The sequence below is a fragment of the Arvicanthis niloticus genome, chromosome 21 (assembly GCF_011762505.2).
Source record: "Arvicanthis niloticus isolate mArvNil1 chromosome 21, mArvNil1.pat.X, whole genome shotgun sequence".
Taxonomy (NCBI): domain Eukaryota; kingdom Metazoa; phylum Chordata; class Mammalia; order Rodentia; family Muridae; genus Arvicanthis; species Arvicanthis niloticus.
In genome coordinates, this window is record NC_047678.1 from 23,268,048 (window position 1) to 23,294,012 (window position 25,965).

General features: G+C 46.4%; 1 protein-coding gene across 2 annotated transcripts in view; it reads left to right on the top strand.

The window, feature by feature from the left end:
- Slco2a1 (solute carrier organic anion transporter family member 2A1) overlaps positions 1-25,965 on the top strand; it is an 80,076-nt gene that overhangs the window by 24,439 nt on the left and 29,672 nt on the right. For both annotated transcript variants that reach the window (XM_034484415.2, XM_076917380.1), the window contains exons 2-3: positions 14,812-14,949; positions 18,479-18,641. In XM_034484415.2, the coding sequence (XP_034340306.1) occupies positions 14,812-14,949; positions 18,479-18,641 (301 nt within the window). The remainder of the gene's footprint in view (positions 1-14,811; positions 14,950-18,478; positions 18,642-25,965) is intronic.

Consider the following 25,965-nt stretch of genomic DNA (forward strand, 5'->3'; position numbering starts at 1 on the left):
CTTGGAGATGGCGCCTCTCTACTCATCTTCAAAAGCTTAGTTCTGACTCAGTTCTCCAGGACCTGTTGTTCACCCTCCTATGCTATTTGTCCCAGTATGTCACCATTACTTGTACCACTTCTCCATTGTCTAACTGATTCTCCCAAGAGCCTTTGCTGCAATCATACTCAGGGATCTTACCAACAAACTGTTCCCAAAGGGGATCCAGCCCTGTTTGACTGTTGATCTCTCATGGAATGTACTCAGTCTAAGGCTCTCAATAGCTATCTGCTTATGGTCACAAATGTTCTTTTCCGGGATGAATCTGCAACAAGACACTGTCCCTCTCTCCCCACAGCCCTGGATTAAGAAAAACCAAACCTGTCAAAACGGGTAGACTAAGGCAGTGATAAAGTGTTCACTGTTGCCAGATGGAGAGCTGACATCTTGGCTCTCAAAGTTGAGTGTTTAGACAGTAAAGCTACATGCTAAGCACTTCTCAAAGGTATCCTATTATTCTCTGAACAGTGCTACCAGCTATTCATAATCATTGCTGTTACTACCGCTTTAAGGATTCAGAGACTTAAAAATGATGCTGGAACTGGCTTGTCATCTTATAATTCGTAGCACTTGGAAAAGGTGAGAAGCAGATCCAGATTCCACAGGACACTCGGGCTTTAGCCTTGCCTTTGACACAACACCCTGGCCCCATTGTATTAGAACAGCCTCAGAGAGTTGACAAAACAAAATACCACACACTGGGCTGCATAAAGCAACAGAGATTTGTTCACCTTCATATTTGAAGACCAGAAATTTAAAAACAAAGCAAAACAAAACAAAATCAAGGTGTGGATAGCATTGGTTTCCTGGGAAGGTTACAGAGATACTGTCCACAACCCCTCCTTCCTTCTAGTGACACTCAGAAATCCCAGGTATTCCAAGGCTTGTAGACACATTATCCCAGTTTCTGCCTTGACTGTCACCTGTGTTCCTGCCTCTCTCTCTCTCCTTCCTTCTTCTTCTTTTTCTCCCTCTCTCTCCCTCCCTTCCCTTCCTCCTTCTCTCTCTTTTTCTCTCTCTCTTACTTAGTTTTATTCAAAATTATAAACTTAACCTTGCAATCTAGCTAGACTTGGAAGGAATGAGGAAAATTCGGAACTCAAAGAACGTCAGTGGAGCAGAAGTTATGAGGTACTGCAGACAGATGGTGTGGGGGCGATCTCCTGAACTACATAAGAAATGGTCTGACGGGTAAGATGCCTACAAGTCAGAAGAATTAGAGTTGCCCACAATCGGAAATGATAATCTTCTCGCTGGCCTTGCCGTTCTGACACCCAGAATGCTCCATGGCTTCCATGGTGCTCAAGGTGCCTGCTTTCACCTTCTCAAAGACCATGTTTGTCCTTAGCTGCTCAGTCTTGCAGTGTAGATAAAGAACTAAGAACCATTTGTATTTGGTTCAACATTTGCTACAGACAAGATGCCAGGACCTGTATGCTTCAGGATGAAGTTCTCCTCCTCAAAGAAATGTCCTCTTATGGGCAGAAGCCAGAGGATGGGCGCCTCCTCTATTTCAATAATTACCATCTTGATTATAGCCCCAAAGAACCCATTTCCAAATAATCCAGAAGCCAGGAGTTAGTAGGCTAATATATCTTTCTGGAAAGCATAATCCAACCTGCAATACTCAGGAAGGAGACTGGGGACAGAGCATGTTCTTAATGTTTTCTGTGAGTCCTAAAAGGATGCAGTAAGACCGTAGTGAGATGTACTGGGACCGCGTGTAAACTGTGACACTTGTGACAGGTGCACAGCCTGGCTTCCCTGCCACAGTCACCAGCACGGGAGCCTTTAGGTCCGTGCCTTTGGTACTTCATTGGTAAAGTCAGACCACCAGTGGCAGGAGCATCTCATGATCCACCAGAGGTCATGTGGTAGAACTGTGCTCACAGCCTAAGGCAAAGAAGCATTTCTTTCTCCTGAGCTGTCTGATGGAATGCAGAGATATGGATGTTGGTTAAGAGCTTTTGTCTCTTCCTATCATCCTCTTCCTTGCCTAGGGGAGAGAGGGGGTAATGTGCTCTGGTATATCTTACGGTGGCTCCAATGGACCAAACTTTCAGGGGACTGACGCCATGTTTGGAGTGATGGGGGAACCTGTGAAGATTGCCTGTAGTTCTGTGGGTCCTCTGGCAGGCTTGGAAGGGGACACGAGGTGACCGTGATGGAACGTGTTGTGTTCCCATGTAAGAACGAGCGTGTCTGCTGTGAGTGCTGATGATGGAGAAGGGCCTGACTGTGAGTCAGGGGAAAGCTCACCTGTGGGAATGGATGCATAGACTCTGGAGCACTGTAACCTGGAAAGGGACCTTTACTTGAGAGGAGACAGTGTTGACAGTGAGTGGGGGCAGGGATCCACTCAGGGGAGGTAGACAGGTGTCTGCACAACACTCCCCCCCACACACACATACATGTTCCTCGGGCCCTCTCCTCCATGTCTCTTGTACGTCTGTTTGGGGACCTACTCCAGACTGAAACTTTATTCTCAGACCTCCTCCGTGGCCTCCAGCAAGTGTATGACGGTTTATCGGAAGGTCTTCTGAGAACTGCTGTTGCCGCAGAGGATGAACGGGTGGTGGGTGGACATAGGCTGCCCTGGGCAGGGGTTTTCCTGAATGAAAGTTCTTTCCCATCCTGCCAGGGCACTGACTCATGTCTGATGGGGCTTGCTCAGCTCTTTCCTGGGTACTCCAGGGGAACAGCGTAATACTGTTTCTCATGTTCAGAAAAAAATTCGACAGCCGGTTGGTTGTCTGTCTGCCAAATTAGACCCATGGGAAGAACCAAAAGTCAAAACTGAGTTCAAGGTTTCACTTCTCCACATGGAGATAAGTTTGTTGGGAGCTCAGGGCTAGAAAATGACCCTTGGGATCCTGAAGAGAATAAAAGAATCAACCCACAAAGATTGATTACAAAGAAATTTGTAAATTTCTTTGTCTCTAGAACGTTTTTAAGGGGAGGCATGGCTACAGGAAAAGGAAAGCAGCTGCTTCTACTGTGAATTTACAACCTAATTTGACAAGTGTGTATCTTGTATGCATTTAATGCTAGCTTTTGTGTGTCTGGGTAACGAGTGGGGTCCTTCACTGACACGCAGTCCTTGCCTTTACCCTGGTCTTTAGTGTTTCTGGAGAGGTTTACTTCTTCTTCATGCTTGCCCTGCTTCTGTGGTCATTTCCTTCTCACCCTGCTGGTGACAGGTGTGTGCTGGTTGCTGGGAATGCCTAGGGCCCTGACCACTGGAAGTGATTATGACTGCCCTCTGGGCTGGGTTCCCTGAAGGAATGGTGCAGAGTTACAAGTCAGGGTCAGTCCTTGATACTAGCCTGCTGAGTTACTGAAAAGAGGGGCTGGAGGCTGGGAAGGCAGACCAGGTGTTTGTCACGTGGGCATGAAGAGCCGAGTTCAATCCTCAGAGTCCACATCAGAAACAAAAACAAGGATTAAGGAATCCTAAGGGAACAGGAGCTCCACAGGAAGACCAACAGAGTCAACTAACCTGGACCCTTGGGAGCTCCCAGAGGCAGAACCACCAGCCAAAGAGCATACCCAGGCTGGACCTACCCCTACCCCCTGTGTAGATGTAGCAGATATGCAGTTTGGTCTTCATGTGGATCCCCCAACAACTAGAGCAGGGACTTACACTGACTCTGTTGCCTGCCTGTGGATCCTGTTCCCCTAACTGGGCTGCCTTGTCTGGCCTCCATGGGAGAAGATGTGTCCTTCAGTGACTTGAGGTACCAGGGTGGGCTGGTAACCAGTGGAGGACCTTCTCTTTCTCAAAGGTGAAAAGGAAGGGTGGGGGAAAGGGGCCATGTGAAGGGGAGACTGGTATGATGGAGGGCTGTGATCAGGATGGAAAGTGAATAAATAAATAAAATTTTAAAACCCCACAAAACTGAGTGTGGTGGTGTGGGGGTTCTTGTCATCCCAGCACCGACTGGGAGAGAGCACAGACAAGGGGATCCAGAGGCTTGCTGGCCAATCAGCTGATCCTTCTTCTCAGCTCCAGATCAGTGGAAGATCCTGTCTCAAAGAAGAGGATGGTGACTGTCTTAGGGTTTTCTTGCTGTGAAGAGACACCATGACCAAGGCAACTCTTATAAGGGATAACATTTACCACCACAGCAACTAAGGTTGTCCTCTGGCCTCTATATACAGACGTGCATGTGTACACACACACACACACACACACACACACACACGCACACACACACATGTATACCACATGCACATACACTCATACACACCATATGCACCCACCCACATGCATGTACATACACACTACATGTACACACACACACAAGGAAGGGATGAGAGTGAAGAACCATCAAAGAAGAAAGTAGTTCTCACCATCATTTGTTGCTCTAGTAACTTCACACTTTCTGTTTACCGACACACTTCGGCACCTGGGTTGTGACCACTATCCCGGGAAGCTTAAGGGGAGGGGGAGGTGGACGAGAGTTTGAGTGTGAAGGGCACTGTAGGCTGGGCACTGGGTTCAGACTTTCATCCAAGGTAGTGGGAACCCACAGACTTGTCCCTGTCACAGCAGACTCTGGTCTCCATTTTCAATGATGTTGCCACTTAAAAGTCCCTTTCTACAAAGTCCAAGGGCACAATGACCGGAGCTCTTGGAACTCAGAAGAGTTGCTACCTTGGAGGTGAGGCAGGTGGCAACTGAAGGGACCTCAGGGACCTTTGGGGAAGCTGGTAATGATCTAGTTTTTATTATGGGTTCTTCAACTGTAGCCAGCTTGGGAATCTTCAAACTGTACTCTTACAACATATGCATTTTCTGTGTGAATGTCCTACTCCACTTCTCAAAAGACTTCTCTGGCTGCTGTTTAAAGAATAGATCAGAACGAGGAAAGAGTAGGTATAGGAAATGAGAAGGGGGATGTGTCTATGAGCCTGATGATGTCACCAGCTGCTGGTGTCAGGGACTGGAGGGAACCAACATAGATGAAGAATGTAACAAAATTTGAGATTTGACTTGGAGGCATCAAGGGCAAAAACTAGAATCCAGAAAACACTGTAGGAAGGCAGGAATGGCGGGGCATAGACTTGATAGGAAATCAGAGGGGCACAGTTGAGAGGAAGTCAGCTTGAGGGGGGAGGGCTTCAGAAAGCTTCCTCGCTCCCACAGGTGGGTAAACAGACAAAGGAAGGTGCATGTGGAAGCACTGATATACAACCTGGGTGCCATCGACATCTGAAGGATAGAGAAGACATCTCTCATGAAGGTTTTTACAATAGAAACAGAACTAGAGGAAGTGATATCACATATTCCAGGGCTGATGCTTGTTGAATTTGCTGGTACTGTGGCGCACATCTGTGATCCTGACACTTGGGAGGTAGGAGTTTGAGGCTAGCCTGGGCTATATAGCTATACCCTATCTCAGATGGAGAGAGGGAGCAAATGACAGAGACCGAGAGACAAGAGAGAGACTGGTAGGAAGTGGGGTAGAAAGGACAGAGGAGATAGGGAAGTCCTCTAGAACCTAGGTAATTTTTGGAGAGCCCGTTGGTGTGATGGTCAGGTACTGTCAACTTCAGCAAAGACAATGTCTGTGGCACCTCCTTCCTCTGAGCCCTCAGAAGAGTAGACATTGTCACACAACGTCTGACTTAGTGTCTCTTGGGTGCTGTCATTTGCCAACTGCAAAACGAGATGGGTTTGCAAGTGGCCCTGGGCCTTCATCACCATCTCCACAGGGTCATGTGAGATTATCGAGGTTTGCAAGCATTTACTGAACGTGCACCATGTGTTTGTTGGCCTGCTGGTGTAAAAGTGAGAACATGCCAGGCCTGAAAAAGAAAGATGGAAACAGATAACAGAGACAAAGATGATGTGAAGGCCCCAAGTGCCATCCCTCAGAGCTCCCTGGCAGCCATTGTCCACTGATAGGACCATAAGACCCCTCCCTTGAGGTCCTGGACTCTTGTGAGACTGTCTTTGTATTATAGTTTGTACTTTTTCTGTCTGAAAAACTGGCTGCCCTTTGCTTGGTGGCAGGAAGGGACAGGCTTTATCTTCAAACCCTTCCAGGATGTGAGAAACAATATTGACATCCCATCTTGTTACCAGAACAAAGATGAGGAAGGATATAAAATAGCAAAGTTTCCATATTCACAGGGTCTGAATGTCCTTTCCCTGCCATAAACGCATCCAAGGCACGTTCGACAACTGCGGCTTCCTTTCAACCTAACAGGTGACTGGGAGCCAACTTCCCCTAAACACAAGATGGTACTTGTTCTCCATTAAGGAGTGTTTTACTGTCTTAAAAGAAAAAAAGCTTTTCAGAATCTCTGAAAAAGAATTTAAGCATATATTGACATGAACACCAGAGATAATTTTATTTCCAAGTGTTTATTTGCCCGGGAAAACATTCTTCTAGTTAATATGATAAATCCATAGAGTCTCACATGTGTGCACTTTAATCCCCCGGGCGGTCTCTCTCAGCCTGCTCTTCCATGTCACCCCCACCACCACTTCACACATTACTGGTTCTAAGCACCAAGCAGGAAGCCCCACCCCCACCCCAGAATGGGGTAACCAGAGCATCTCAGAATAGCCAGTGCAGGATGCCGGTTAGGGTTCCTGGTGTGGTTTGGGGTTCAGGATTTCCACTGTTTCTCTCCTTTATGCCTCAGCTTTAAAATGAGGGTGCAGCATGGGAAGTCACAGGCTTCATGTCCACAGTAAAATTCTACATTTCCTTTTACTTCAGAGGACACCCTAGGATCCCATCTTATCAAAGGTCTTTTCTAGTGAGAATATAATCTCAGATCCAGGTCCCCAAGTTACCTGATTCCTTTCCTGTGAAGGGATAGGAGGTGTCTTGTATCTTCCATGTTCCTTTTTAAATTGTTCTGATGCTCTCTTTTTTCCTTCTTCTTCTTCTTCTTCTTCTTCTTCTTCTTCTTCTTCTTCTTCTTCTTCTTCTTCTTCTTCTTCTTCTTCTTCTTCTTTCTCTCTCTCTCTCTCTCTCTCTCTCTCTCTCTCTCTCTCTCTCTCTCAAGAGCAAACAGGACAAAGGGCTTCTCTAGTTCATAACAATACTAACAATCCTGACGCTACCTTGGCTTATTTCTCCTCCAAAGGACATCAACTTTGAGCCTAGGCTGGCTATTTTAAATCTGAGTGTTATCTTGTACAGACATTCTTCCTGCATGGGCATATGCTTGATTTCCTGAATGACTTTGTGAAAGAGACACTCCCCAGTAGGGCACTGACCATGCCCCACAGAAGGTACAGGAGGCTCAGGCAGGCTCCCTGACTGTTGCAGGCCTTTCATCCTAGATCACATCCTTGTTTTAGGTCCTACTGTCCCTTTGGAAAGACAGTAAGAAGAATGCACTATCCCTCTTCCAACTCTGGGGTCGGGGGAGGCTTTCATGTGGGTCTCAGAGGCACCAATTCCCCCTCTCTTTCTTTTATTAGCTTTCTGAAATGTCAGATGACATTAGAAAACATCTTTATCTGTGTCGCAATAGGGTACCTTGAACCTGGACTTCACCATTCAGCACTTAACCACTGGTCAACTGCCAGCCAGCAAGGAGGATGAGCTGAGCTGTGGGCAGGGAAGTCTAAGTGGAAAGGAGCAAGAGTCGGAACATGGAGTCGGAACCACCAACAGGCTGAACGCCTGCAGTCAGAGGCACACCTTGCTCTGCAAGATCCAGCCAGCTAGATAACAGTATCATAACTCGAGTGTGCTGGACGAGTAGGAGGCTCTGTTTGTACTTTGGAGGTTGACAGTTTAGTCCACTGCCCAGCATATAATAGATGGTCTCTAAGGATGTCCTTGATACCACTGTGATACAAAAGTACACTCACACCACGCTGTCCTCCAATTTCAGTACAGTGGTCAGTAAACTATATGAGGTAGCCAACACCTTGTTACGAAACAGGCTATCTCTTAAATGACTCTGCTCCATGAAAGGCTGATAGAAATGTCTTATCTTACAAGTGGGAGGGACATAGAAAATGTATACATATACATGTAGAATATTTTCTACTTATGAGGAGTTTATTAAATAGGCTTTTTGGAGCCCTTCTTTATTCGTTGAAAAAGTAGAGGCACACGGACGTAGGGAAGTAGGAAAGTAGGGACGTAGGAAAAAGTAGGGAATGGATTGGGTTTATAATTCAAGACTGTAGACTGAGCATATGTTCATCTGTCCTCAGGCCCAGCATCCCCAGTATGATGAAAACAGTGATTAAGGATGATTTTTAAAAAAGAATCAGAAACAATTACAAAGAGGAACGCACTATGAATGGATGAAAGAACTCAATAATTTCTGTGGTGTGGACAATAGTTTTGAAGTATTGATAGATGGGTCAGACTGGGAGGTGCAGAGTCTCATGTGCATTCAAGGGGTGTTCAGTGGTGGGTAACCTAAAGTTTGCTACTCTGAGCCTTCTGTGCTGCTTGAGTTTTTAAAACGTTTACATGTTGTCATATAAACTATAAGATAGAGGGGAAAAAACAAAGTATGTAAAGAAATGGAAACAGATTTTAACATACTGAGTGGAATCTGATTGACAGAGGCCAGGAGTCCCTATGGGCTGGAGCTACTCAAGCCCAGTCTGGGGGTTCAGGGTGATTTGAAATTCTTCTGGTCAAGAATTCCATTCCTCTGCACAGTAGTATTCCTGCCATCCTGGGTTGTAGTCAGCTCCCGCTTAGAGAGGAAAGAGGAAGAGAATGGTCTCTGAGCCTAAGGATATATGCTGTTGCCTTAAGACAGCATCTTTCTGTAGGATCTGGATCTCTTCTGTTAGGCTAGGCTGTCTAGCCAGCAAGCTCCAGAGATCCTCCCATCTCTGCCATCGCAGTACTGGGATTTCAAGTGCACACCACTTCACCCAGCTCTTTTGGTTTTTTCCAGGGGTTCTGGGGACTGATTGACTGCTATAGAAACATCCCACAGGCTGAGCTATCTCCCAAGTCCTCTCTTAGGTCAAAGATGTTAAAGCAGGCAGCAGAGGACTCAGAGCAGCCTGGGCATAACCCCAAACACCCCATACTCATGTGGCATGAGAGGAATGCTTCTCTATGTCTGTTTTTTTCCCTCTCTCCCTCCCTCCTTCCCTTCCTCCTTTGGGAAGGACTGCTTATTCTAGTCCACCATGACAATTTTGGGGACACAGACAAACTGCCACCTAGAAACACTGGGAGGTTATCAGCTGATCTCAGTCAGGCCACCCTCAGGCTGCTTACGGCTTTTTATCCTGGTAACCAGCTCCAATCACCCCAGTGAAATCACATCCTAGTGGTCATGAGGACTCATGAGGGCAGAGTCCTCACTCCCTGAGAGCGGTGTTCACAAAGTCAGAGCTGGGTGACAGCAGGAGCAGCCATTAGCTGGGGTATAACCTGATAGGCTCACACGTCAGACCTGCCTGGCAGCTTCAGAGCCAGCCAGTGCTTCTGTGATCTAGTCACCCTAGAGCTCCAATGTCCAGAATAGAAAAAAACGAGTCATGAACATGACAATGAAAACCGACCAAACAAAACTGTGTCTGGGGTGTTCTTTGACCCTTTCCCATTTATCCTGAGTTCTCCAGGTTTTCTCATCCTGAGTGTTTACTGTTCAGTTGTCCTCTGCATGTCACTGAAACTTGGGCTCCAGGCCTCTCTGTCTACCGTCATGGGCATCCCCTCAATCTTCCTTAGGTCTTTAATGGCCACTTTAATTTCTCTGCTTCTTTCTCCTCTACTCTCGCTGCCACACCCTCCAGATTTGTTAGGATTGAGGAATGGGGCCTGAGGAATGGAGCTTTGAACATGACTTGAACATCCGGATGTCTGAGAGTCTCCCTCACAGCCAGCCCTGCAAGAAAGTTCCCCAGCAGAGGATGCCTTTGCTAACTTCCTCTGTGAGATGTACCTGTGAGAGTGCCATGTGAATTATACACATGTTCTCCCTCCCTCTCTCCCTCTCTCCCTCCCTCTCTCCCTCTCTCCCTCCCTCCTCCCCTCCCTTCCTCCCTTCTTAGGTTAGCATGCACACACAAATCTAAATATTTACATGGGTTTTGAACCTTTCAGCATAGGGCCCTTGAGTAAACAAGCACTCTCACAATGTTGTCAATGCTCATACCTTAAGACAACAACAAAACCAGAAAACTTTGCGGAATGCCCTTCAAAGTGTCAGAATATTATTTTGAAAACCTTCATGCCTGTGACTCTGTCTTCAAGGGAATTTTCCTTTAGTCAATTTTATTGAGGTCTTGGTTTGCCTAGAATAAAAATGCAGAGACTTTAAGTACAGACTCTACCTGTATAAATATCACTGCTATAAAAATGTAGATGACTTCAACCACATCAGAAAGTCCTTGTATACATAGTTGCAAATCTTTAACTTTTGCAGTTTGGATTTGGAATACTCAGGAGCCACTCTGAATGAGACAAGTCAGGAAGGGGGGCAGCTGAACCATGCTTGCAATTTACAGCCATGTCAAAGGGGAATTTTATAAATGACAGAGATGGTCATTGCGATGAACCTGCAGCACCCTGAGTGGCTCTTCTCATGGCTGAAGACTCTAGACCATAGGTTACTGTGATGTTTTGAAGACGTGTTTCTCTCTCCTGTTTCCTCTGAACCAGTTATTGCTTCAAGCACTGAGGGATAATTTGTTCTAAATATCTCCATCATATTTTCTCCTGGAAGTCTAGAGCCTGTTGGGGAAATATCAATAAAGAGGAAATCTTGTGTGTTATACAATCTGTAGAAGCAGGGAATGCCTGGGAAAGGACTGAGAATAGATGGATGAGATGGAAAGAGACTGATCAGAGTAATCCTCGTGATGAATCTTTGTTTACCTTTCCTTGTCTTTCTGGGACGTATTTTGGAGCGTTCTTTCCTTTGCTAAATGGAGTGGGATGAAGCACTTAGCTTCTTATAGATAAAGAAGGGTGGGCTGGGTTCTGGGATCTCAGGCAAGTAAAGAATTTGCCTGGAAAGCAGAAAGGCCAGAGTTTGATCTCCAGCATCTATGTAAAAAACCACGTGTGGTGCTGTGTGCTTGTAAGCCCAGTGTTGGAGAGGCAGACACAGTGGATCCCTGGAGCTCCATGGCCGGCAAGCCTTGCCTAGTTCACCAGCTTCAGGTCCCGGTGACAGTCACTGTCTCAAAAAGCAAGGCAGGTGGCTCCTGAGGGGTTGACTTCAGATCTTCATGTGTTATGCACACGCAAGCATGCGTGTACACATACACACACATACACAAAGATATATAAGGGGAATTGGCTTAAACAAAGCTGAACAGGTCTTTAATGAAACCTTTGACATGCTAACATAATTACAGATTTTCCTGGGGGAGGGCTGTAGTATGCACCAATCTCCAGACATTTTTCTCCTGGGAATCCCACTGGATTTGGAGTGTGTGGGGCAAGGAGCCATCTTTGGAACACCCTGAATGTAGCACATGCAGCTTCAGCTTCTCATGGCACAGAACTGAAAGCCACAGAGAAAAAGTTCATTACTAGGTGTGAGGAAGGGAATGAGTTCAGGCAGCTTGTGGATCCAGCATGGGACCAGGAGTCCCAAACACAGCTTCTGGGTAATCCTTCCCACTAGAGCGTTATATAGCTCCTGGGCACTGTTAAAAGAACTGTGGCTCAGAGTGACCCTGTTGGTAGCCAAAGAGTCCATGCGGAGCCAGAATCCGAACCTAGACCTGTTTGACTCCCAAACCCAAACCTCTGTACACCAGGTTGGCTGCCCTAAGTGAAGTGGAGGGAGACTGTAACTCAGCTAGCACACCCCCACTGTCAATCTACGTGTACCCTCAAGCCACACCCTCTTCAGGGGTTGGCATTCACCACTTACACACACACACACACACACACACACACACACACACTGGCAGGTGATCTTTTTTTTTTTTCTTTCCTGCTGGTTATGAGTATTTGTTAAGTCAGAGCAGACAAGGACACAGTCTCCTGGTTCAATCTTCATGAAATGGTATGCAGGGCCAGGTGCCTGTGACCCTGGGAGTGGCCCCTTCCAGCAAGCTCTGTCAACCCACCCCTCTATGGCTTTCTCTTTCCCCGGCATTTTCTCCTGCTGCACACATCTGTCAGCTGCACATCCCATCTGTCTTCATCTGCTGCATCCCCTGGTGTACAGGGCTCAGACCCATATCAGCCCCTCTGTCAGAGCATCCATGAGGTATCCAGTCTGGCCACAGCTGCAGTGAGCATTGTGACAAAGGGACATGGAGAGTGTCCTCACTTCCCATGAGTGAAGATGCGGAAATCCAGTACTTACTGGAAATAGCAAAGGCGTATCTTTCAGGAAAGGCTCTGAGGCAGCTTCTCTCCCACCATCCCCATCTTCCTCTCAGGAGACAACAGGGGAAGTTGGTAGGAATTACTCACGCCTGTTAATTCAGTACTAATTGAAAGGAAGGGAGATGGGTCTTCTCTAAACTCAACCCTCAGAAACTAAAGTATACTAACTCTGACCCCAATATCCTTCCTTCTCACACTGTGCTTCTCTTGGGCCCCCTTTTACCTCTGGCCTTGCGTCCTTGGCATCTGTACTTCCTTCTATTTAGAGTCAACGACAGCTCAGCTTCTGTGTGAGTCTTTGATTTGGTCCCTTCTCACATGTCCTGTGAGGCTTCCCTGCCAACACCAATACCATCAACGACACCTTTATCTTATCCTCACTAATATTCTCTGGCCTAGTTAGCATCATCTGTCAACTTGATATCACCCTCCCCCAAAAGAATATTTGTTGAGTAATTGTCTTTATGGAGTTGATCTGTGGGCATGTCTGTGTGAAGTTGTCTTGATTGTGAGCTAATACAGGAGAGCTCACCCCACCATGACAGCACCGTCCCCTGGGAAGGTGATCCTGCGCTGTGAGAACGAATCTGAGAAAGTCAGAGAGCAAAGCTTCTCATAACTTCTGCTTCGAATCCCTGTTCGAGTTTCTGCAATGGCCGCAGTTTCTCCATTTTGGATAACAAACTGGGACAAAAACTCATTCTCAAAAACTATTTTATCATAATATATTAAAAATAGGGGCTGGAGAGATGGCTCATCAGTTAAGAGCTCTGGCTAGTCTTCCAGAGGCCCTGAGTTCAATTCCCAGCAACCACATGGTGGCTCACAACCATCTGTAATGGGATCTGATGCCCTCTTCTGGTGTGTCTGAAGACAGCTACAGTGTACTCCTATAAAATAAATAATTCTTTAAAAATATTAAAAATATTCCAGCCAATGAAATGAAGCACAGGAGACACTTTCTGAGAGACAGGACTGGAGAGATTCCTCTGGCCCCCGGTAGGCTCGCTGCTGCTTCTGGTGAGGAGGGAGCTGGTTGTCGGGCTCAGAGACAGGCAGCAGTTTGAAGAGGTATCTATTTTCCTGAGTACTGTGGCCTTCTTGAATTTAGAGGCCGTGAGTACAGATGGACATGCAGTGAGTTCTGGACTCTGTCACAGAAGGCTCAAGTTGGCCTTGCCAAGGCTCTGTTCTAGCAGCTGGGAAATTCCACAGGTTGGAGGCAGGCCCCAGCAGAGAGAGCAGCTCAGTTTTGGAGGGAAATGACAATGAAGGTAGAGTCTCAGTTGCTCTTCTCAGACACCAGCCCTTCAATTCAGAGAATAACTTTGCCAGAGTATGAAACATAACAACACCCTACCCTTCCCTGGAGGAAAAATGCTACCCAAAGGAAACCTTCCAAGCACAGCTTGAGGATGTGGGACTTGCGGCTTGCTGCCTGTTCATGCAACAGCTGAGATCCTAGTGGGACACAGTCTGGAGCTGAGGACACCATCAAACTCTTCTTCCATATTGCAGGATGATATCTAACCCTGTCCAATATGAAACTCATATTGACTCAGTACACCCAGGACAAGGCATGTGAGGCCAGCTGGGACACAGTGACAATTAACCTTTGGGTATTTCTCCAAAGCCTTGAGCATCATCCAGAGGGAAACATGACCAGTCAGAAATGTTCTTGGCAAGAGGACAAGATAACCCTGATAAAAGCCCAGTAAGACAAAATGAGGATATTCATTTAAGTAGGTGGTTGGAAGACTCTGTCAAACCACCTTCCTGGAGACATAAGAACTTGCTGGGCCTTGAAGGATGGAGGTTGGGAACGGAGGGCATGCCAAGAGAAGTGGGGCATCCAAACCGAGGTCCAGCTTGAGTAGAGACTGAACTTCAGCCCTCTCAGGGCACAGGATGAAGACCAACTAGCAGCCCATGATACAATTACGATGTGGTTAGGGAGCAACTCAAGGTGGAAAGGCCGTTGACACTTGTCTAAGTGGGGACCTTGCTTGGGGATGGCATTCCCCATGGTGGGCTCTTTGTGAAAACAGTTATAGACTATTAGGTAGAGTGCTTGCCCTGGTATGCACAAAGTCAACCCCCAGCACAGCATAGAAACAGAAGGTGGTAGCACAGGCCTGTGAGATCAGCACAGAGTAGAGGCAGAAGGGTCAGAAGTTCAAGGTCATCCTCGGCTTCAAAGAGAGTTTCAAGCCAACTTGGGAGACAAGAGACAGGGTCTCAAAAAAAAAAAAATCTGGTAAACCTAGGAATGACTAGCACTTTCAGACTGTTTGCCATGGGGTGGACTAGGTGACATCTGATTGAATTTCACTCTCAGACCCATCCGGGGAAGTGTTTCCATGAGGAGACAGTACCAATTGCTCCAGAGACCCCTGGATAGAAGGTGGGGCAGGCACCTGGGACACTGGGCAGAGACCTCACAGGCCTGTCATCTATCACCCAGGTATTCGTGCTCTGTCATGGCCTGCTACAGCTCTGTCAGCTGCTCTACAGCGCCTACTTCAAGAGCAGCCTTACCACAATCGAGAAACGCTTCGGGCTCTCCAGTTCTTCCTCCGGGCTCATCTCCAGTTTGAATGAGGTGAGTGAGAGGCCCTTTATTTTAATAGGTATTTTAAAGTTAGATTTGCTTGTTGTATGTGTGTTTTGCCTACATGTATGTATGTAGCACATAGGTGTTTGGTGCCTGAGGAGACTAGGTGAAAGCATTGGAGCTCCTGGAACTGGAGTTATGGATGGCTGTGAACCATTATGTAGGTGTTGGGAATTGAACCTGGGTATTTTGCAAGAGCAACAAGTGCTGTTAAATACTGAGCCATCTCTCCAGCCCTGAGTGGGAAGCTCCTGACAATCTTTCATTGTATGTACCGTCCTCTGAGAGGTGCATATCAGGGGCGGGGTTTACATCCTGGTGCAGGACACCACCCCTAAATTTTGGCCTTTGATTTAATATTGTCCTCATAGACAACAGACATCAAGAAAATAAACCTTTGACATTTATGTCACCAAAGCCCGGCCTTGGTCCTTGAATGTATCACAAGTCACCCACAGTTCTTGGTGAGTCCAGACGCAGCCTCTGGATTCTTCTCACACCACGTTCTAGGCACCTTGACTAAACAACTGAGATCTAGCATATGGGACAGACCCTCTCTTACAGCAGCAGCCAAGAGGACCCAAAATGATGGTTCCACCCCTAAACTTTTATCTGCATCATTGAATGCTTGGAATAAAGCTGTGTGTGGTCCAGGAACACACAGAGTTTGAAGGCTACTGCTGCTGGTGGCGGTGAGTGTGTGTGTGTGTGAGTGTGCGTGCGTGCGTGTGTGTGTGTGTGTGTGTGTGTGTGTGTGGCCAGGGGTGTGTAAAGGGAGTCCAGCCTGGTGCAGGGGTAGATAAGGCCATCTGCGTGTGTGGTGAGTACAGACCTTCAGACTGAAACTCCAATCTCAAAGCCTCCCTTGGCCCTGGTGATATGGAGAACACAGAATGTCTATGGTAGTTCAAGGGGCTTGAACTGGAACGCATGGGTATCTTGGCCTTGGCAAGCAGCTGCTCCTATTGTCCACTCTGACATGATATTGAAGGATGAACAGACAAGGTGGGTTGGATCCTTAGAGCCCTAGGCATCTCTAGTACACAGAGCTCTTTGGTTTTATTTTTGCAACCCAGAAGGGCAGAGTGTGCTATTAATGGGTTTTATGTCAGACTGCAAATGTTCAACACCAGCAAGTAGATGGAGCTGTTCTAGAGGCACTCTGAGGGTGAGGCCTGGAGTCCTCTCCTTGGCTAGAACAACTGCAGTTTTGAGGTGTGCTTTTAAATGGGAAAAGAATGAATGACTCTCTCAAAAGTGCACTTCTGCTGAAAAAAATCTTTGGAGCAAAAGCCAATACCCTAGCAGGTCTAGTGACCCACAAACCAACCAACCCTAGCTTCTGCCAATGAGCACAGGCCCACACGTTCCAACCTTTCTTCCTCAGTTTGTTTTGGAGCCCCCCACCATCTGTCATGCACATGCCCTTTCGAGTCAGCTTACAGCTGAAATGGTCTGACGCTTCAGTCCATGTACAAAAAAAATAGTAGAGAAGCAAAAAAGGAAAAAAATAAAACCCAAGAAGCTCAAGAAGAAGCTTCTCTTCTCTCTGGATACCCACTGCAGAATGTTCTAGAACCCTCAAGCTGGAAGGCTCCCTGCTAAAGCCAAGCTGTCTCCTCATACACCTCACATACCCTCACACCCTCCTCTATGAGCCACAGCCTCTGTCTGATGGTCATGCTCCTTGACACACGTTAATGAGCACTAACTTTGGGCCAGACACTGTCCTAGATGCTGTGGAGGCAGAAATGAACAAATGGACAAAAAAGCTAAGACGAAAGTGTAGAAATAAATCTTTCATAGATAGATGGTAGGCTCCATGAGAAGGGGTCGAGGGAGGGGCAGGACATTCAGGGTCAAAGTGGTGGACACAAAGAAACATTCCTGCTAAGGATCATGAGGAACACAGTGCTCCTGATGTCCACACTGGACAGGACTTGGAAGTGGTCCTTGTCCTTTGTTTTGAAGAATTTAAGATAGGGATGAGGCTAGGTTAGGTGCAGAAGCCCATTCTTCCAGAAGATTGCTTTAGGATGGTGTGGACAATCTAAAATGGGCCTCTGTGGTTCATCTGACTTCATGAATGGAGATATGACACTTACTGTTTGACTGTCAAGTTCTAGTTTTCTTTTAATTGCTGTGATAAAACCATGACCAAAAGAAACTTGGAGAAGAAAGGGCTTATCTAGCTTACACTTCCACACTGGGCCATCCTCACAGGAAGTCAGGGTAGGGTCTGAAGCAGGAGCAGAAGCAGAGATGATACAGGAAAGCTTCTAGCTTCCTTCCTCCTTCAGCTTGTTCAACTTGCTTTGTTATTACAACCCAGGACCTACTGACCAGAAATGGCATCACCCGAGGTAGGGCCAGGTCCTCCCACATTAATCATTAATCAAGGAAGATGTCCCACAGACTTGCCTACAGGCCAACTGATAGAGATATTTTCTTGATTGAAGTTTCCTCTTCCCAGACGACCTGAGTTCGTCTGCTGGTTAAAAGATTAACCAGCAGAAAGTATAAACTAAGAGTAGTTGCATGGTGCTTGGGGCCATGCACACCGCTTGGTTGTTATTCTCACTTGCAGTCCAGAGTCCCTGAGTTTATTACTTTGGACCTCATTCAACTTAAAAGTTTAATTTTAAAATATATGCTGGGCTGGAGAGATGGCTCAGCCGTTAAGAGCATGACTGCTCTTCCAGAGGTCATGAGTTCAATTCCCAGCAACCACATGTTGGCTCACAACCATGTGTAATGAGATCTGATGCCCTCTTCTGGTGTGTCTGAAGACAGCTACAGTGTACTCACATATAAAATAAATAAAATCATATATATATATATATATATATATATATATATATATATATATGACTCCAGTAGCCAATCAGATTTGGAGGCTTTCTTGGGGTTTGCCCCAAAAGACTTTTCTAGAAGGGCTAGTGTGAGAGCTCAGTTGGTAAGGTGCTATTTACACAAGCACGATGAGTCTAGTTGTCCCATCCCTAGAACCTACGTTTAAAAAGCCAGATATAGCAGTGGCATGTGTCTATACTTCTAGAGTTGGGGAGGTGGGGGGAGAGAGAGAGAGAGAGAGAGAGAGAGAGAGAGAGAGAGAGAGAGAGAGAGAGAGAGAGAGAGAGAGAGAGGTGAATAGCACACACACATGCACGTGTGAGCACACCCACTTGCCGACATATGCACCCTACATATAGAAACTCAGGTTTCTATATAGATGCTCAATGTTTAGATTAGTTCGTCATGTTTTCAGATAATTTCATTGGGTTGGTCCAAAAAGCTGAGACTGAGATGGGTTTCTGACGACCGAGGGAAGGCAGATGCTGTGAGTCGACAGCGTAGGCACGTCCAACTAGGCAAGGCTAGCGTGGCTTTGTCAAGGACTGCACGAATGCCGGGAGGCTCCTTCCCTGTCTGTTCTCCCTAGGTGAACTATGGTGGGTCTCCTCTTGGCTGGAGGAGAATGGGACCTGGCTCTCACTGGATCCCTTGTTCTCTGCAGATCAGCAACGCTATCCTCATCATCTTTGTCAGCTACTTTGGCAGCCGAGTGAACCGCCCACGGATGATCGGCATAGGGGGTCTCCTCCTGGCTGCAGGGGCCTTTGTCCTCACCCTCCCACACTTCCTGTCAGAACCCTATCAGTACACCTCAACTACTCCTGGTGAGTGGCCCCGACTTCTGTCTTGAGGAGCCGAGGCAGGGAGAGAACGGTGCAGAGTGGATAGTGGTGCTCCTGGGTTGGGGTTTCCACTCTCAGTCACCTTCTTCCCTCTCCCAGTAGAGACTGTCCTTGATTTTAGCAGTTCAGTTTCTCTGCAGAGCACATCTGAAGTGCAGAACCTACTGAAGCATGCAGGAGTATGAAGTAGTCTAGCTACCTGGTTCCTGGCTTGTTGAGGATGGGAATGCTGTCCTTTCCCTATGATTTCTTGTGCTTTGTCCCCAAGTCAATCCAAACTCCACCTGCCTAGAACCAAAACCCAGAAAGACTTAGAGAAAAGAGGGCCAGAGTGTGGGACATGATGAAGTTTGGGGGTTTTCTGGGTGTTCCATGATCGTTGCACCTGTCAATTTTACCTCAACTTACATACCATTTATATGGCCCACTCACTGATGCCAGGACATTAGTGGAGTGCAGAAAAAGCTATAATATGAGGTCTTACGTAACTTCTCCTGGGAAAACACGAACAAATGTCTCTTCACTCCACATAAGACACTCTGACAACCCAAAGAGATGATTCTACTCAACTCTAGTTGGTGAACCAATAAATTTATTCAGGTTAATTACAGGAGTATTGGTAAGAAATTATAGGAATATGGGTAATTCAAAAGCAGCCACATTACCAAAAGGCACACCCACCATGGGCGAAGAAGACTCACAAAAGCTGTATCTTTGGAGCCTCCTAGATACTTGTAGGCAACTCTAACAGAGAGTCTCCTCTTCTCCAGCAATTGATTCCTGCTTTTTATGACCTTGGAGGGAGCTTTGTAAATCTTGTAATTTTCGTGAACTTCTAAGCCATACAAGTTTCTATAGCTCCCTTCATCTTAAGAGCTTTCTTCTTCCTCTAACCTGAAGAGAATGTTTCAGTTGGGAAGAAATAGCTACATAGGTCTTGACAATTCAAGATACTCAGATACCATTTCATGATTCAAGTATCTAAGAAAAAAGAGAAGAAAGGTGTGTGTGTGGGGGGGGGGGTCCTCTCTCCTGACCTTCAGATAGGGGTTCTTTCTGTGACTCAAACTTCTGCATTTTATTGGGATGTCTTGTGTCAGAATGAAGTAGACAAAGACTTTTGTGTGTGTGTGTGTGTGGTTAAGCATGGTATTGATTAGAACTGCAGTATCTATGAAACCGTAACTTTTCCTTACATTTTATTTTTTAATTATTTTAACTAGCACATTATTAATTATACATAATAGGCTTCACTGGGACATTTCCATACATGTATATGATGTACTTTGATCATCTTCACGTTCTTTCTCCCACCCTTACTAATTCTGTTTCTTTTCTACTGTTTCTCGTGTGTGTGTGTGTGTGTGTGTGTGTGTGTGTGTGTATGCGTGAATTTCGTTAGGGTTGATTGAAAGAGTATAAGTGAGGTTTGTTTATAAGGATGTGGGCATTTTACCAGAGGCTCCCCGCTGAAGAAAATGTTGCTCTCTTCCCTACCAACCCATTAACTGATGGTAAATTGTTGTTGTTTTAAATTGTTTAGTTTGAGACTTTATACAAATTCTAGATAGCTCTTTGTTGATATAAGCCTTACAAATATTTCCTCCCAGTCCTACCTCATCATGCATTTTCTTTTAACAGAATATATATCACTTCCAGAACAGAAAGAGGTTTTAATTTTAACGAAATTCCATTTTTCCTCATTTTTTTCCTTCCATGACTCATCCTTTTGGCACCGCACTTAAGATCTCTGCCCGACCCCAAGAGAGAGATTTTCTATGTACTTTCATGTCTCCATTTTTTTTTTTTTTTTTTTGTATTTGCATGTAGACTTACGATTTGTTTTGAGTTAACCACTTATTTGTAAATGTTCAAATTTTCCCTTTTGGGCATGAATGTCGCTCTTTCAGCACAATTTATTACAAAAACTGTCTTTTCATCATACCATAATATTGTGTCATTATAGCAGATAAATTGTCTCGGGCTAAGGCTGCAGGTCGGTGGTAGTAAAGCTGGCCCAAGATGCACCAGACCCTGAGCTCTACCACCAACACAGAGAAGAAAGTTGGCCGTGTCTGTGGGTTCATATCTGGACTTCCTTTCCCACCCCATGGATCTGGGTGTCACCTTTTCCAGTACTGCAAGCCCTCCTTTCCAGGTGTATTATTCAATTTCAGTTATATATATATATATATATATATATATATATACTTTGAGATCTAGTTATTTATATTCAAAAGAAAAATATTTTTCCAGAATTTTGATTGGGACTGCATTAAATCCATAATCAACTGGCACACCTGTTATATGTAATCTTCTCAGTCTTAAACAGTGTAGCTTACTGCTGCCCTGTGTTCAACACTGACTGATGACTGAACAGGCTCTAGGCTGATGAATGCCTTTATCCTCCAGGAGAACATAGTCCCTGGATGCCTTAATGCCCACTGTCCATCATGGCTGCCCAGTGCTATGGACACTCCTAGCTTACCCCCCACCCTGCTCAGTGCTATTAATATTTACCCATAAGGTTATGGGTTTCTGTGATCACTGTTGTTGGGGAGAGGAGAGCGTTAAAGTACTTTGTTGCTACAACGTTTCCCTTTTCCTGAAATAGATGCTTTGTTGTTACTTTGATGAGTCCTTGCAGAGATAAAATGTCAGAAAAGATCTTCCATTCAACCTTGCTCTGGAATTGGTTTAGCTGCAATCAGCTATGAAATGGGTAGTTATTCCTGCTCAGAACTTTGAAGACAACACATCTGTGTCTTTTGGCATTTCTCAATGGACCTTCTCCATCTGTCTAATTATCAGCCCTTTATTTTTAGGCCTCCTGGTTTTAGTCTCTCTAGTTGATCTCTTTCACTGTTGTTTTGATACCATAACATGTTTGAATGTAGGCTAGTCTGTATCTGTCTAGGAGTTCAGCTTTGTTTATTTGGAGGGGGGGGAGGTTGTTTGGATATATAACCAAAATTTTTATTTAATTCTAAAAACTTGTCAGTCAAAAATGTTCCTGATTTTCCTCATTCTTCATTCTGGAACTTTTATGTGGATATGCATGTCAGTCACCCTCATCTCTTAACCTTACTGCAGCTTTCGGTGCATTGTCTGTCCCTCTGTACCATCCTCTTTGCAGTTTCCTTGATGTATGCCTTTCCATTCTGTGAGTTCCTCTCTAGCTTTTCAAATCAGAACCAAATCCTTCTGTGATGTAAAATTTAAGAACGCTCTCTGTTTTGCCAATCTCTAGGAGATAGGATTTGTTTTCAAATTTTTCAGTCGCAATTTTGTGATTTCTTAATGCCTTTTTACTGATATGTGTATACACAGATGTTTCTTTGATGTCTCCAAGTATTTAAATATATGTATATATGTAGTCTTTTTGATATTGTTTCAGTAGCTCAAGCTATAAGAATGTGGCCCTGTCCCCTTTGCTGTGCCTGCTTGCTCATGTTCATTGTGGGTCCTCCCTTTGTGTGTTCTGTCATGTGACCATGGAGCAAACTGTAGTGGGGTTTTCCACTATGTAAGTTATATATGAGCAGATTGGGAGTGGATCTAGGGTGATGTCTGTGTACCGGGCATTATCTGCAGGGCACTGGTCCCACTAGATAGGCAAAAGAGGCCAAAGAGTTGCAGCTCTCCGAAAGGGAGCCAGACCAAGGCAGGCTGCCAGGCCTCTTCCACAGCTGACATTGCCCTGGGGTCAGTGGCAGGAGGCAGCTAGGAGCCAAGGACAGAGGTTACCAAGCAGGAAGTGGCTGCGGTAGGCTTTGAACAGACTCCAGCAATGAAAGCTTCAGGAGAGAAAATTCTTCCCTGGAGTGTTACAGCTCGATAAGACAGGCACTCTCAGACAATCTTTGGTGAAAGAACTCGTGCCTTTTATTCCTTGTGGATAGAATCTTATAAACATTTTGGGATGGGTTGGGATCTAAAGGCAGATGCTTTCTAGTGGCTTGGTCTGAGATGTTAGGGATGCCTCATCTCTGTGGTAGGACTTCAGGTGTTGTCCCTAATGACTGGTTGTCACAGTCCTCTCCATGGGGTGTCGTGGAAACGTGTTCCAGGACAGGAACATGGTCAGCAGTAGATATAAACACCTACAGTTTTCTATTATGAGAATTTGCGGGGGGTGGGGGGGGTGGGGAGGGGTTCCTGAATCCACTTGACCTCACTAAGTTTTCTGTCTTGTGGCATGGTCCCACACGGTAGCATTGTGTTTTACATCCTCAGGTGGACTTCATGTTCCAGGATCACTGCTGCTTTGGAGATAACTTTGTATCAACTTGTTAGCTTGAGATGAATTTGCCCTTGTCTTGAGAGATGGGGGGGGGGGGGGGTCATGGCTTCATGGTGAGCAGCAGTGAGGTCCCACATTGCAAGTGTTCATCCTTCGTTCACTGCAGCAGAGCTGTATGCTGTTGGTTGAGAGTGGGCGAGCCACCCAGGAGCATGCTGAGCAAGTAACTGATTCCTGTTTGCTTGAACATGAATCATTTAGAATGGCCATGGAAATTCTTCTATGGGTTGTAAGGCCTGTGCTGGAGATGGGTAGTTGGTTTGAATGGGGGTGGAGAGTGGGGAGGATTAGAAGCAGGGGTGGGTGGAGGGTCTATGAATGAAGTCTCTACAAGGTTCTGGTACTGTCCCTCCTTCCTCCAGGCTCTCTAGTTATTTGCAGGTGTGTCGCAGTCCTTGACTATTTAAAGGCTGAACTCTCTTCAGGAGAGCCAAAGGCGAAGACAGACCCAAACCTGTGCATTCTTCCCTGTCCTTTCTCTCCTCTATCTGGATGAGGCATTGAAAACCAGCTCTGACGGAGAATCAGGACTTGACCTTTCTGATGCATGAAGACGGGCTAATGAGATCAGAAAGGGAGCCTGGAGCACTGGGGCCAGGCTGAGGGGAGGGCACTTTGCCAGACACCACACACCATGGCCTACTCAGTCAGGCTGGCCGGCTCCCCGTGGCTTGGGCCCACAGCCCATGGCATTTGCTTTGAACAATGTAGCCACGGGAGGGAAATTAGCGATGGCCCCCACTCTGCTCCTTATTAGGGATGGCTGTTCAGATTGAGTTGGACTTTTACCACCAAACCCAGATCACAGGAAATCACTACCAGCCTAGTCTTAACCCCAATGCTCCTGGCCCAAATCATCTGAGAGACTAGAAAGAGCAGAGCTGGCCTCACAGGACCACCGTGTGCACAGGCTGGGAGAAGGGACTGGGCTGTTGTTCCTCCTGTCTGTGCACATTCTGATGGCAACAGCAGCGTGGCACTGGCTTTGATTGACACTCAAGCAACAGCTGGAAGTGTTCAGGGGTAGACTGCCTTCGGGCACCTTTCTAGTGCCAGGCAATGAGGAGGACCTTGGCCCAGGAGTCACATCTGTGTGACTTTAGTTGGACTGTGTACTAGTCGCCGATGCAGTGTGGAAGTATGACGTGTTAATCCGTTCAGATAAAAATATTCATCAAGTCTCATTTCATGGAAGAAATCGTGTGATTCCACTTCCAATTCTTATGGGAACTTCAACTTTGAGTTATGCAAGGTCATCGAAGTCGGGGGACATATTTCTTTAGATGTGACACCCAAATGTCGGTGTGTCTGAACTGCCTTCTGGAGCCAGGCAGTCCTAGGGCTGAGACTGGCCATTGAGACTCTCTTGTAGAAACTACAGCCTTGGGTTATTTCTTCCTTGCTTTGAGCATCAGTACCTTAGGAGAAGTCGAAAAGAGAAACACCTCTTCCATAAGGCTACGGTGGCCGCAGAGGCCCATGTCCTTGCATTTAGCCCAGTGGCTGGCATAGGCAGTGACTGTGACACGGTGACCCTTGTCCATGTGGTAGTGTGGAAAGGGCTTCTTGGACACCGAGTAAACAGGCAGCCCCTCAGAATCCCCAGTGAAAACACACGTTGTGTCCTTTGACAAGTGCTTTGCTGGGGGCCGGAGAGCATGGGAGGACCTGCAGGCGATCTCTAGTCTTCACGCTAGGTTCTCCAGCGCACCCTCATGCGGGTGTATGGATGAGAGCGTGGGCTGCTGTTCCGACTTGTTCCCAGAGCATGCGGAATGGAAATTTGATATGGAGCCTCTTCAAGTCACAGTGTAAGAGAGAATGAATCGTCACTCACGTTGGTAGACAGAGAATAGACTTTGACACTCAAACCCCCCCTCAGCCGTGCACTTGCCATCTCTCCTTAGGGGAGGTGCTCCTCTTTTTCTGAATCTTATCTGTAAAACGGGAGCAACAAAACCTTCCCATTCTGTGTTCCCGGAATAAAAATAGATGTTAAGAGCGTGGCTCGTGGTGGCTGTTGGGGAAACTTCTAGTTGCTTGCATTGCTGTCCCATTTGAAATCTGTAATTGATCAGTATCTGCTCCACTCCTCTCCCCCTTGGAGCAGAGCTGCTCCAGAAATGACCATGGGAAATGGAGGGGGACTATGATCTTGGTGGGGAGGGGTGACTGAAGAAAGGCTGAATGTTGTGAGAAATCACAAAGACCTTTACAACTAATTGCCGATTTAAAAGAGTCCATGCAGATGTTTATGGATGTTTAGATTTTCTAAATGTCAGTGGGGTCCGGAAATGTGCCTTGGCGCCTTTAGAGAAGAGACTAACTACCCAGCCAAAGCCTCCGTCCAAGGCCGTGTCTACAAGGTACAGAGAGGCTTTTGCGAATGGGAAACGAGCCAGCGTGAGACCAGTTCCCCTAGGAGAGAAGAGAGGGGACTTTTGGAAATCAGTGTTTTGAAGGACTAGGTATAACCTTGTGAAAGATTCAGTCTAGTCCTTTCGGAAGTCAGCCTGGCAGACAATGGTTGCCAGGGCAGGAAGTTTGTTGAAAGCTAAGCAGGAAATGAGAAGGGGAAGTGTTGTATTTTGGAAGCAATCAAGAAAAGAAAGGGAAGAAGCCCTTCCTAGCCCTTGATGTCTGAGGCTGCTGGTCCCTAGTGATGTCCCTAGGAAGATGGGTAGAGGGAAAGCACGGAAAGCAGAGCCTTGGGATCTAGAGTAACTTCAACCCTTCCTTCCTCAGCTCTTGGCCGCCAGAGCTAAATCCATCTCCTAAACCTGGAAGTGGCTCAGGCCCAGGCCTCAAACAGAATCACTCAGGAACGTGAGCTAAGCTGGCTCGTAAATACGCAGCTGAGGCATAAAATGGAGATGCCAGGAGCCATGGGGGAAATGAGGGGTGGAGCATAGTGTGCAGGTGGCCCGAGTATGCCTGTGACACATAGGTATGTGCAGGGTAGAGTGTCTCTACATGCAGATGTTGGATGAGGTAAGGAGGTAG